At 48.7% G+C, this 13,591-nt stretch overlaps 4 protein-coding genes across 4 annotated transcripts; 1 reads left to right on the forward strand and 3 right to left on the reverse strand.

The window, feature by feature from the left end:
* Positions 1–296: 296 nt before the first annotated feature.
* On the reverse strand, positions 297–2,498 carry AtWU_08512 (uncharacterized protein; the record flags this gene model as incomplete). The annotated part of the gene is made up of 1 exon (XM_035503620.1): positions 297–2,498. One exon carries the CDS (start codon positions 2,496–2,498, stop codon positions 297–299), a length of 2,202 nt encoding a protein of 733 aa, XP_035359513.1.
* Positions 2,499–3,420: 922 nt separating this feature from the next.
* On the reverse strand, positions 3,421–6,860 carry AtWU_08513 (cation channel family transporter; the record flags this gene model as incomplete). The annotated part of the gene is made up of 2 exons (XM_035503621.1): positions 3,421–6,530; positions 6,590–6,860. 2 exons carry the CDS (start codon positions 6,858–6,860, stop codon positions 3,421–3,423), a joined length of 3,381 nt encoding a protein of 1,126 aa, XP_035359514.1.
* A 2,566-nt stretch (positions 6,861–9,426) lies between these two features.
* Positions 9,427–11,535, reverse strand: AtWU_08514 (DUF4246 domain-containing protein; the record flags this gene model as incomplete). The annotated part of the gene is made up of 1 exon (XM_035503622.1): positions 9,427–11,535. The coding sequence occupies one exon, from the start codon at positions 11,533–11,535 to the stop codon at positions 9,427–9,429; it is 2,109 nt and encodes a 702-aa protein (XP_035359515.1).
* Positions 11,536–12,299: 764 nt separating this feature from the next.
* AtWU_08515 (aminoglycoside phosphotransferase family protein) lies at positions 12,300–13,139 on the forward strand (the record flags this gene model as incomplete). Its single annotated transcript, XM_035503623.1, has 1 exon — positions 12,300–13,139. The coding sequence occupies one exon, from the start codon at positions 12,300–12,302 to the stop codon at positions 13,137–13,139; it is 840 nt and encodes a 279-aa protein (XP_035359516.1).
* Positions 13,140–13,591: the final 452 nt, after the last annotated feature.

The following is a 13,591-nucleotide window of genomic DNA, read 5'->3' on the forward strand; positions in this document are numbered from 1 at the left end:
TGTACTCGTGTTGCTATACAAGATGGAGAAAAGCGTAAGGTCGATCTGGGCGAGTCCGGGCCCCTGCCTTGGACTGTGGAGGAGGGATTAATGCGAGGGATTATTTGGCGATAAGATCACCGCTCCGTGACGTCGCCGCCCAGACGGTTAACTCCCCGGATTCTGTCACGTGATAGATACTTGTACTACTGTGGATGTCGAATCAGAACCACTCCTTCATTGATTGGTACTTTACTATTTGTATGTATTTAGGCGCTAAATACACGTACAAGTCAAATTCCATCCATATTAACGAATCACTTCGAGTCAGCTTCCACCCCGAGAGACATGTCCTCCAGCATCTCCGAAGCCTCCTCAATCGGCTCACTCTGACTCGGTGTGCCCACAATCACCGTGTCACCGTCCTCGCTATCAGTATCGAAGTAGTCCTCGAGGTCGTCCGCTGATGTGTCAATGTCTATGAAAGACTCCTCTGTGTCTTTGGGCTTCTCATCCGGGGTTGGTCCATGGCTTTCGTCTTCCACGGCGTGCCCCTCTGAGGAGTTTAAGCTGACGACGTCCGCCCACTGGCTTCCCGTGGCCATGTGGGACGCACGCTGGACCGTACTTTGACCCTCGCTTGGGGCGATATTGCAGTAGGAAATGGTCGAGGGGGCAGTACTTCCTGTGTGGATTGCAGGTCCTGGCATGGAGAATCCGCCCGTCTCGAGATTAGGTATGCCTTGATCTGTAAAAACGCCGCCAGATCCATCATCATCACCACCCGCCCACAGCGGAAGGTATCTAAACTCGTTGCTGGTAAGACAGGTGATGGTGTCGGTGAGTTTGAAGTGCGCTCCTTGTCTGCAACCCTTTGCCATGCGCTCGGTGAGATCGCCCAAACGTGTGCGCACCTGCTGGAGGAAGACGATTGGATCGAAGACGGATGCCATGGAGCTTTCGGTAGCAGTTTCTTCGGGTGTCTCATCGGTCTCAATGTCAGAATCTAGATCTGGAAGAATCCCACCTTCTTTCTGTATGTATATGTCACCACCGTACGCATGCTGGACAAACTTTGGGCTATCAAAGTCAACGTGGTTATTGAACTGGTTGACTGCCAGCAGAATGTCTTCCAAGGAAACATATGAGAGTTTTGCCTCATTTTCAGTCTGGAAAAGGTGGAGATGTCCGCCCAAGTCGGCGATTGTCATATCTCGGAAATTTTCATCGGGCTTTCGGAGACAGTCGCTATACCCCTCACCCCTGACCGTTCTCCAGAACGTCTTGCTGATGATGCGTTCTACATAACGCATGTTATCGTAAGCATCGGTGTGTTCATGCGCTGGGTAGTTGCAGGGATCAATGTAATGGTTTATTCTCGAGGACCAAGTGTCAACGGATCTGGTCATATTGGCCACGATGTGGCCCCGCACATATAGTTTGAGCGAGGATAGTAAATCTGATGCCAATGAACAATGTTCAACACAGTCATCGATGTGGTTAGAGATCATCATTGTGGACGGCAGCTGCAAGAGCCAGTCCATTCGTGAGCCCGTCAATTGTATAAATTCTTCGAGGATACGGTCCACAAGGCTCTGGCTCGCATACTCGATCCGTTGGCGATCTTCATCATCCAAAGGTTCGCGTTGTCGGCCGTGGAACGTCACCTCTGGCCATTGGAGTCTGGGAGGTTTGCCCGCATTGGCCAGACGTAACAAAGCTTCTTCTCCAACCAGGACAGTGAAGGAATCCTGGCAAAGATAGTCGCATTCAATTCCGCGGGAAATTCGATAGGTAATTTCCGGATGAAGTTCGATAAAGCAGGCATTTGTACCGTCATACAGCCAGGTCAAAATATGGATTTTGATGTGCCCTATGGTAGCAATACCAAACACCTTGGCCAGTGCAAAGAATGTCCAAAGCTTGCAAGGCGTATCAAGACACGGGTTAACACCTCCTAGAGCTTGCAGGATATGTACGATACCTGTGCGGTGACGAGAATCCGAATACTCAGAGGGAAAAGCCGATTTGTTACTACCACCCTCAGTTTCGATTCCTTCGTCTTCGCCGCCAACACAGTCCACAGGTAAATCCAAACGGCTTAATTCACGGGTCCAAGTCCGTATACCTAGTGGACAAGATAGTTCAGTGGTGAACGCCACTGCCTCGTCGTCCGTTGAGGGGGGAGTGAGGTTAATAACGTATTTAATGCCATCTGGTAGATTTCCCAGAAATTCAGAACGCTTGATCATGCGAGCTTGTCTTCTCGGATCAAAAAGTTTCGTAAAATAGGGTGACTTTGTGTCCAAGAGGGTGTGGCTGTGAACATAATGGGGAATGGACGCTTCAGACTGTGGCTGCAATGACCTGTTTGGCACGTATGATGGAGGGTCTATGAAGACGATTGTATCGGCACCTTCAAACCGGAGAACATCAAGCTTGGAGATGTTCTCATCATCCTCGATGTTCAAGGCGTAACTCGTGTCTTCATCAGTTTCCTGTTCCTGGTAATATGCCATCTCGTGTTCGGTCTGAATCTAGAGTAGTTTCAGTACTACCCATTTCACACTTTAACTCGTTGAGATCACACACCTTCTGATGAAGACGGGCAATAGGACAGAGAAGGGTAATGGTAAAACGGAAGAACGTCTTTTAAAAGGACACCGAGTTCGCCTTTCTGCAAATGAGGTAGTGACGTGGGTACTCTTGATCACTAGTATGACACGAGCTCTCACAGCCTCAGTCAGCCTTACCGTTTCGCCGCTGCCTGGAAGTAGCACCGAAACCAGTTTCTGTGCGTCAGAGTTGTCCCCGAAAGATGAAGAAGGGGTGAGAAGAACGCGAGAAAGTGTGGCGAGGGAAAACAGAACGATAATTTCGCGTATTCGTGAACTTCCACTGACTGTGGCGGAGATTCACGTTGCAGTCACTCGGTATTCACTGACAGAAGTGACAGCAAACCGGGAAGACCCTTGCATATTTCCAAGCCCGGCTTCCTCAATGCCGATGATAACCATTAAGCATGGGTATTATTTGTATACAATAATAAAGATGAATATTAGAATGTGATTCGGAATAGTTCAGCGGAGCAGAGGCACAGAAGAGCCATGATAAGGTGTACAGTCTGCACAAATACACATACTACTAAGTTATTAAACGACCATTCCGGCGTGGTTCTAGGGACGCTTCATTTTTCTGAATTAGTAACAGAATGTGTGATCCAGGTCACATTCCCACCACTGATAACACATGTATGTGACAACGAAAGGAAAGACATGCCCGTGACACCAAAAGGTAGCGGAAGGGTATCAGATGCTCATATTTCGTGAATCATTGAAAGTCGTGAGACAGCCAGCCCAAAAATATTGTACATGTAAATTCAATCAGATACAGGAAGATCGTAATTTGAGAGCTTTGAACGCTCAAACAGCTGCACCAAACTTAAAGTTTTTCATCCCCACTGCCTTCATCTCTGCGTTTCTCGAATGCCAGCTCGTCCGACCACTGCCCTTCGCTGCTCGTCTTGCTCTTCCGAGATCCTTGGAGATCCTTCTTTGGCTCCTTCTTATCTGGGCGACGCTTTTTCTTCTCACGCAGGACGCCTCGTTGTTCATCAACCCGGCTTTCGCTCCGGCTAGTCCCTCCACGTCGGAGGTCTTTCACTTCCTTGATCACCTCACGGAAGCCTTCTTCGATATTATTCATCCGTGCCAGTACAAGCTTGCTGAGCATATCCTGACTACTTGGGCTGTCGGGACGTCGAATATTACCTGTCGCGTAGGCTATTTGTGTAGTGAGGCTTGAAGGAACACCGCCTAGGAAACCGTTCGCTATCGCCTTGTTGTCCCCAAGGTCTGAGCCTAAGCCATCAAGGATGGACGCTTGACGGCGCCGCTGGAAATGTGAATCGGGTACCGAAAAACCACCCACATCCGGAACAGACATCGGATCAGATCGAGTCATGGTCACGTTTCTAAGCCTGCTACCCTGCGCAATATGTCTTTTCAGCGTCCACTGATCTGCAGAGGTAGACAGGACAGCCCCGCCTGCTGGATCAGGAGTCTCCGCTCTTGGCCGGACAGGGCTTGGTGAAGCTTTGGCGGCTTCGTGATCGTTATCTGAAGGTATCGGATTGTAAAGCATAGTGGCGCCCGAGTAATTTCGCGTGTGGTTCTTGATCCGCCGAGCGGGACTGGTCTTGCGAGATTTGAGTCGGGCAGTTGATGGCCGAGAGCTGAAGTGCTTGGGTGGCGTATGAATCGGACTTTGTCTGGTGGTCTTGGGCGTATCGTCCTCGGAATCCAGTGGACCTGATCTCTGTTCTCCAGCCCATCCGCCATTGTCATCGCTTGTGAGTTCATCATCACCTTCCATACCCGTAACTCGCGACAACTGTCTGCTTCGCATTGGAGTAAAGTAAGTCCTCCCATTACGTGGTGTCGCAGGTGAGGATGCTACATGGGGAGGTTCAGCGTCGGATATAGCGGAGTGATTCGTTTCGGTAAAGTCGCGCAAGCTCCTGGTAAACGTCCGGCGAAAGCCCGTCCGACCATGGGGAAATCTCTCGAGCCGCTCGACCTCCTCTGAGTCTTGCTCATCAGGGGGGTTGACAGAGCCCGATCCCATAGTCTGCATCCACTTGTTGACGACGCTGTGGCTTCCTCTGCGATCAAGGGCGGCGGCAGGACGTCTAGCTGTTGCGTCTCGGAATGGCCGTCGAAACACCTCGTCCAGAGCACGGTCTTTCTGGTATGTGGCAACTGATGGTTCTCGGACGAAGGGTCGAATTTGCGAGCTGAAAGCCCTAAATCGACGCCGGGCTCGAAAGCGGTCTGATGAATCACCTCGAGATGTCGATTCAATCAAGTCGGTTGAATCAATTACCTGAGAACTCAGTATCGCTTTCTCGTAGAAACAGATCGTAAATAGGATGGGTAAGTGAGTAATCTTGATGATCGTACGGTTAATCCGAACGAATTCGCGGAATGGCACAAAGTAACGAAGGGGGGTGATCAGCCAAGCAAGAATATTGGTCGGGGCGACATAAGAGAAAAGTGCGTCCGATTTGACCATAGAGATTGTGTTGACGGCGAAGAGAAACTGGTGCTCCTGATTGGCATTCTGCACAATACTCATGAAGGAATTCGTCAAAACGGTGATGAGGATGGTGACGACGACAAAGTGACAAATGAACAGGAACACTGTCAAAATGAGTTTGCCCAGCATATTATATTCGTCCCAAAGACTCCATGCTGTTGGAGTAAATCCCATGAGCATTTGGAACAAGGCATACGCGACAGCCCCAGGAGAATGGTCATCGCTGTTGCCAAACGCCTGTGTGAATGCCACGAAAAACCCGCTGCAGGCAATAATAATCAAAAGGAAGACCGCGATAAGGTCAGAAGCCATTATTCTAAATGCGATAAGCAACTGAGAAAAGTAGCGATAGTGGTCAAGAACCGAGAAAAGTCGCGGGAAGAGAAGGACTGCATTTGCAGCCAAGATGTCATACGCTTGGTCTGCCACAATATGATTGCGAGTGTAGGGGAGGATGACACCGTAGAGTCTCATGCAATAGTAGCAGAAAAGGAGGAACAGGATACCGAGATCGAAAAGATTCCAAAAGCTCATGAGATACAAGCTGAAACCTTGCTCGTTGAACCCGACAATCTCGTCGAGCATGAAGCCAGCGCTCCAAAGCCAGAAGATAACCTCCAGTGGAGTAATTTCGAGGCGACGTTGGTTCAACACAGCCAGGAACAATCCCAGCAGAACCGCGAATGACAAAGTTGACAGGAACTGCCTGTATCGAGGCACACGTAATCGTGAAAGTTTGAACAAGGAGGCATCGCGTGGGTTGTAGATCGTGACCGAACGTCGAAGTCCAGATACGTTGGGCTGTGGCTGACGATGCGACGTGCCAAGGGGAGAAGGATCAGGAGCGGTACCATACTGCAGCCTCCCATTGTTCCTGACTTGTGCGGGCGAGCGATGGAGGTAATCAGATGCGGAATGGAAGACAATCGTGCCAGCCCATATCGCTTCGAGTTGTTGTACCACCAGGGGATGCGACAAGAACCGTTTCGCCTGAGCGCGGATGGCCACTTCGAGACAAGAAACACGAGCGATAGCAGGACGTTTGCTTCCTGGCGTAGAATACCAACCAGGTGCCCGATCGGAGCTTACAGTTGCCGTTGGCGTCTGACCATTGAGAGGATAGAATTCATAGGAAAGCGCGTCAATCAATTCCCGTGTCGAATATTCTCTCAGCAACTTGATAGCGAGAAGCTCGCTCACCATGGCCCTAGTTTGGCTCACGCCGCTGTTGCCGGGATTCAAATGGACCTCCTTCGAGAACTGGAGACAGTTCGTTATCAGCGCATAAAGTGTAGCCCGGGAGAAATGCAACGTTCGAATCTTCTGCTGAATAGGCTTGACCAAGAATTGGGATATTTGTGGCGAGCGCAATTGGTCCCAGGTCAGGGTGGTTTCGCATCGAGCAACAATGAGAGGACGGATTGCATGGGTGATGTCATAAACCGGCAGAGTGTCTAAGAAGTCAGCATGCGAACATAATTGAGAATTTGAATGATAGGGCGAGTATCTGTACCTAGATGCGACGCCGAAAATATTGGAAGGAGAGGCGTGGACTCAACGGGTTCGTCATCCTCTTCGTCGGCATCATCTTCAGATCTTGCGCCAGGCCCCTCATGGGTGCCGCTGTATCCGTTGATCTCTTCATAGCCTGGCTCAAGGCCTCGTTGAGGTGCATTTTCCTGTAGAAAAGGCCATTGGGAATCGCGGGTTGTGTACGGCGATGAGAATGGCGACCGCTCTGCATAGACTCGTTTTTTCTTGGGGCGCAAAAGGGAGGCAAGCATTTTGGAAATCGGCGTCCCCTGAAGTCTCAGCAACAATGGGCGGGTTTAAAGATTGCCGTCACTGCATGTTGGGGACGCGCCAAAAACCAAGGCAGAAAAGGCAGAAAAAACAACAATGCGTCACTCGGAACTGAGCAAAGAGAAGAAGGCCTTAAAAGTGAGGAGGGATTTGTTGGAGCAGTTAATCCCAAGGTGGGCAAGAAACCTGGCAGGTTCGCGTGATTCACGAGGTATTTTCAACGGGGGGAGATAAGCAGGGAGAGCTGCCGAAGCGTTGAAACGATTTGCTCCCAAAATTAACGCAGCCCACATGCGCCTGCAGTGAGTGCAGCAGCGGAGGCGGCGATCGCAGGGAATCAGACGAGCTCGAGAGCTAGCGTCCGATAAGTATTCCGCGCCTGAATTGTCATTGGCGTGGGCTTTAGATCATTGGAACGGCACAATCTGGCCAGACCGCTAACCGACCCGTTAGTCTAGCTCATGGTGAAAAAAACATCGTACTTTTTTTTCCGATGTACGTACTAAAAAAACTCCCACTGATCATAAGATGGAGATCTCTGGGAACCCCGCCACTTTTCTTTATCGGAACAAGTATGTGACGGTGCGGGTGGCAAACAACCTTACCATTTACAGTGATAAAGAATGTCTATCAATGCATTGCGCAAGGAATGTTACCACTTGACTGAGTTGAATTTTTCAGATCATCGGTTTTCATCATGTTTTAGTCGATTACTATACGGAGTAGGATATCTGCCTCAAAGGAATACACATGCAAAAACTAATCTTCGAGCTCATTTATATCGTAAGTATATTATTACAGGTGAACTTTATACCTCGCTTAGGCTTGTATTGATAGGTGAAGAATTCTCTTTTTCACTGTATTCATCACAAAAAGAAACGGAAGTTTGTTTCTTTATTCCTTGTTAATTCTCATGCCCTTTGACACCCACTGAAGCAGGACCGAGAACTCATGATCTCTAAATTCAACTATGCATATGACTTACAACAAATGCACCTGATACTGAAAACAATCCCCAAATATTCAATGAAATCAAATCAAGCGCAAAAGCAAGAATACGCAAGCATGGAATTCGCATTTTGACCAGTAATCAGAGACACACTTTGAGCGCTACGCACCATACATTGTGACACTCTAAGAACCTTCAATAAAAGTACCGGTGCAAATGACCGGATAGATTGATAAGCAGTCAACTCCGACAAGACCGATTACTAGTTCTTTCGCAATACATTGATCTGCCCAGGATCTGTGGGATGATTGTGCTACAAAGTATAATCACCATTGTATTCCAGACAACGTCATGCTTCAGATCTGTATGTACAACTCTATCCCTAACCACGGAACCTTGGAAAGCAAGATAGTATTGTTTCATGCCTACTCATGATATACTTTCAAAGTCAATCATCCTGATAAAGTTATTCTAATGACTTATTAAAACATAGCTAAACAAATAGCTAATGAGGTAATAATCTCAGAACTCAAATTGGCCGATCACAGCCACATATAGTATGATTTACACTTCGATATAGGCGTCATAAGCTAACCTTTTGAGTAGACATATAGTCTACGGTTTAACATGACGTCGTGTACGACAAAGTCGTAGATATAGTGATCGAATATCGACAATAATATTCTACTATTCGCGACAGACACACCATCCTCTCTTAAACAGTCGTGTCATCGATCATCAACTCAGGGCACAATGTATCCAACCTTTACCTTGCAGATGTTCTTCTCTCTTCTAGCCGCCAATTTACTTGTCTACGCCGCTACAAACCCCCTACAACAACCCCAATCGCACTTCACCTTCTCCGATAATAATCCACTATTCACTTTCATCAAAGGCGCTGACAGTTACGTACTTGACAAATAAACTCTTGAATAGAGGTACATATGACTACTTCCTCGACCCTCCAGGCAATTACATGATTACCCCTAGTATCTTCCATTCAGCAAATCCGTCCGTTCCGTATCTGCGAAACACCCGAAAGTTCGGAAAAAGGTGGTAGGGTATATCCCTGAGACAAGCTTTATCTACTTGACTTTCGCGGCATTGCACTACACTAGGAAAAGCGAGAGTTGTTGCTGGGTTTGATTACTACAATTGGATGTTTGTCTCTGCTCCTGAGTGGGGGGTGTGGGGTATCTGAAAGGAGTTGATTATAAGAGGAAGGTTCTTGAAGTCGGATCATCTTGTCATAACCGGGAATGAATATCATACGGTTGTGGTACATTAGATTGATTTGGGATGTTATCATTGTTGTATGAGCCGAGATTGCTTGGAACGCACTCCCAGTATCTATGGCATGTCGCTTGCTTTGATGTAGAATGACTTTCTCTTCTAGTAAAGGGACCATTTTACCTTATTAAGTTAAATTTTCCAATGCTAGTTTGCAAATGGGAAAATAGTGGTAAGCGCTATAGTTGGCGCCGTCTGAACGCCGTCTGGTGCGCTTGAACAAATCGAAACAATTCCGGCGCTAGATATGCAGGCGTTTGACGCCTATTTCTATTTCAGAGACACTAAGTCTGGCCCTACAGCAGCGTCTAAGGAGACTCATAACTGGCCTCGGACACTAGATCGCTCAAATATCGTGATCTCTCTCCATCGTAAGCTAGATGGCGTCCCACGCACAAATCAATGACCCGCCGCACGCGTTCATGCTCAAATAGCAATTTTATGCGTAGCTCCTCGGCCTCTTCTGCGGACATTGGCCAGTCTCTCACTTGATCCATTACAGACCACACCAGCTCCAGAGGTAAGCGTTGATCGAGCCGAGCTGCCTGTCGGGCTGCAGCAGCCCACCACTTATGTTGCTGCGGAGGAACATTCTGCGTTGAACAGATGCGATAATGTGGATCGACGAGCCGAAGTTTGATCAGGGTTAGATTCCCCGGCTGTCTGGGGTCCACCAAGCGGAAGGACTCCAGCTTCGATCGATAGGTATTGGGCCAGCTGAGAAGACGGCCCTCTGTGAGCGGGACCGACCCGAAAGTGTGCAGTGCCCAAGGGGCCTCCTCCTCGTACCGCTCCGGGAAATTTACATCATAAACTGCGCCAAGTGCTTTAGGCACCTGACACTGGAGCTCTGAGGCGTGGATTTTGTCTTCGTGTTCAAAGGCCAAGCGGACTTGGGTGAGATTCTTGCACTCCACAACATACAGACTGGTGGCTGCTATCCGGTCGTTGCGGAGCCCCTCAGTGTGGAAATGCCTCTCTCCGTTATAGATGGGATTATCGGGGTGTATTTCGATGCGGGTAATTTCCACTACAACCTGCAAACCCTTATCTTGAAACTGTTTCTCTAAATGAATAGGCTTGCGGTCATGGTGTAGCGGATCCGGGTACTTGCTAACTCGCTGCGCGTGGATTGTACGACCTGTAAATTCACCTTGCTTCCACTGCTCATACGAATACGAGACGCCGGGTTCTGGGTGATTGAACCAAGCTCGACGAGTGCGTTTGAATTCAGCGACCCGACAAACGTGGGTAGGAACATCCCATTGATCGGGAGTGAGCAGATCCATCAAATTGGCGGGCTTGTCAGGCAAGGGCTCCACCTGCTTCCATTTGGGTGGTTCAGGGCCTTCAATGTACTCACGAGCTGTGTTGCGCAGTATTTCCCACTCTTCGTAGGTGTCACACTGTAGCTGCCAGCGGGGCCCGTAATGAAGAGCATCGAACAATTTGTGCTCTTCTCTATAGTTATGAATCTCGCATCCATATGTCAGGATACGTGGTGGGCGACAGCCACGGGTATTGCCGTAAAATAGGATCTCATTCCAGGAAGGAACGGAGCTTGCTATGAGGCGTTCAAGATACCTATACAGTTTCTGGTGTTTTCCCGGGTGAAGGCTATTGACGTATGAAGTAATGCGAACATCCAGGGGGTCAGTGTTATTGAACTTCACCTCACAAGGAAGCCATTGGAAGCGGTTTGACCAGCAGCTCTCCGGTCCTCCCTGACCAGGCCTGCGACCCAAATGATGGGGCCGGTCTTGGGGAAGACCCATGGGATGAGGAGGTAGCTCTCCAGCGGGTTCTTCGGCCGAACCCCAGAGATAATTGTCAAGGGAGGTCCGTCCCCCAAGAACCAGGACTCGAGACTGATTGTAGACAAGGGGATATAAAAATGGATCCACTAAGCGATTATATTGAATGTAGGGTCTGGGCTGCGGGTGTGGGGCCACCAGTCGGTCTATCTCCGCTTGGACCCCTTCTTTCAAAGACCAGGACAGGGACCCTTGATCTGACAGACACACATCGGCAAGACACACAGCCGAGGAACTGTCAAAGACTAGGATGCGGCCTGTTTCTCGCCACGTTTCTGCTTTATCGCGCAGTTCCGCCAGGCACCATTCCCATACAGCGGTGCTGATCAAGTGACCATCCGGTCCTTCTGTGGCCTCGCGGTACCATTGCGCGATCTGCATCTCATCTGGATCCAGTACGGCAGAATCCCATCCAGGTTTCTCTGTGACCTGTTGCATGAGACGAAGCATGGCCATCTCCCGCTTGGTCAACCGAGGTGTGTGGCGGTAGTCCAACAACCCATGCGCAAAGCGAGCCTCTGGCGGGAGCTGAAAATCCAAGGGAATGGAGCCGAACCCAGGCACTTGAAGCGATCCCTCCCCGTCATTGGTAAGAGTCGCCATTACTGAAGAGTTCTTCGCTGTGTAAATCAGTGCGTTCTGGTTTCGCTCGCAGGAGACATGAGCCCTGTGGCCCTGGTCTAAATAGTGTCAATTTCTTCATAACCCACTAGTGAGTAACAAGTTAGCCTTGGATACCTAAGCCTTGTGCTTGCTCTTTCCCCTTTTCGGATCCATCTCCGACTCCCTAGGACACACTAGGTTAATTAATATAGACAACAGACAAATCAGGCGATGTGGAATGTGCAATGCCTGCGAGTGAGGTCACTATCCGGGTTCAGCGTGTGTGGATAACGTGAACGAGGCCGCCAGCTAACATTCCAGCTGGACCTTCTCGACTCCAGACGAGTAAAGAACATATAAAGGGACAGTCCGGGATTATCAGTGCACTACTAAGTATGTTCAAATATAAATGTGCCACAGCTTGTTCAATATCTGACATTAGGTAAGCTCCAAAGTATCACATTTTGGGATGCTTCCTAAGTAAGAAACCAGTGATTGTTAGAGATCATTAGGAAACTTCTAAAATAGTACATTTGAAGGTACTATAGCATCTTGTCACGTGTTTGTGCTACTAATCACGGATCAGGGTCTCTCTTAATCTGACTGGTCGATTTTCTGGTACCTGTCGTTTCCCCTCCAATTCAGCTGTTCACCACAAACTCAACATAAACAAAACGGCGACTTTCCTTTGCTTACACCTACCCCTGTGCCATAGATCTGTATTCCTAAAAGCACAATATACCGCAAAATACAAGTAGACAAACATGTCAAATAAAACAGCCCCTGAGACCCTCCGCCTGCCAACCGTCCCCGAGATCGAGGCAGCAACAGAGCGCCTAAGCATGTCCGATGCATACGACCAAGTTTTCCGCGTGGGGGAGCGCTTCGCAGTAAAATCAGGCTACGGCGTACCTCTCATCGAGGCTGAAACCATGAAGTTCCTCGAAAACAACCAAGTACCAGTTCCAAAAGTCCATGCAGCATTTAAGGACCCCGGGAATAAGAAAACCTATATTATCATGGACCATGTCCCTGGCGACACCCTTGAGGCACTGCTGCCATCGCTTGAACCGAGCGAAAAGGCCACGATATGCAAGTTGATCAAGGACGCAATCACAAAGCTACGGAGTATACCTGCCCCTGGGTACTTCGGTATGGTGAACCGCCAACCCTACCTTGATGGAGTATTCTGGACTGTCAATGATGATCCGAAAATCTCTGGACCCTTCACAAGCCAAGAGGGCTTTAATTCTGCCATCATCGAGAGACTCCGCCAGATCGAATCAGAACAGTACATTCGCTTATTGCGACCCATGATTGAACGGACTCTGACCGGCCACCGTCCGGTTTTCACCCACGGTGACCTTCAGCCGAAGAATATCATGGTCGAGAGGCTCGGAGTTCGTGACGGATGTCCGGAGTTTAAGATTACATTACTGGATTGGGAGGGTGCTGGGTGGTTCCCCGAATACTGGGAATTTTGCAATGCGACGATCGCCTGCAGGTTTAAACCTGCTTGGCTTGATCTTGTGCCTGATATATTGGAGCAGTATTCGTTGGAATTTCTTATGATGCAGGTGGTGTATGCTGCGGTGTTTTATTAGGTTGGGAAGGGTTGGAGTAGACAGGCTTTTTGGTTTTATGATATGATGACACTAATGCTGCGTATAGTGGTAGTATATAATAGAGAGGACTGAGGATTAAGTACTACTTTATGAAGTCAATGTTCGAGACAACGGGTGACAAATTATCGTAGATAATAGAGTGTAGTAAATTAATCTAGACACACAGTTTGAGTTCGAGTTTACCTGCACGTTTATGTATAGTGCAGTGCTTAACTCTTGCCTACGGCATGCAGGTACTTTTGAGTCACTCGCTCGGAGAATAACTGCGCCCACAGCAGCACTACAGGGCATACAAGAACCTTTGGGATGTTCCGAGATTATTTCAGGACCAAAGCCAAGCCTTAGCTGGAATAACTTATTAGGGTTAGGTCTGAACTGCACTCAAATTACGGACTACTGATTGGCACTGCATGGGCAGCTACATCTTCAAT

This window comes from Aspergillus tubingensis (genome assembly GCF_013340325.1).
Source record: "Aspergillus tubingensis WU-2223L DNA, scaffold_9, whole genome shotgun sequence".
NCBI lineage: Eukaryota > Fungi > Ascomycota > Eurotiomycetes > Eurotiales > Aspergillaceae > Aspergillus > Aspergillus tubingensis.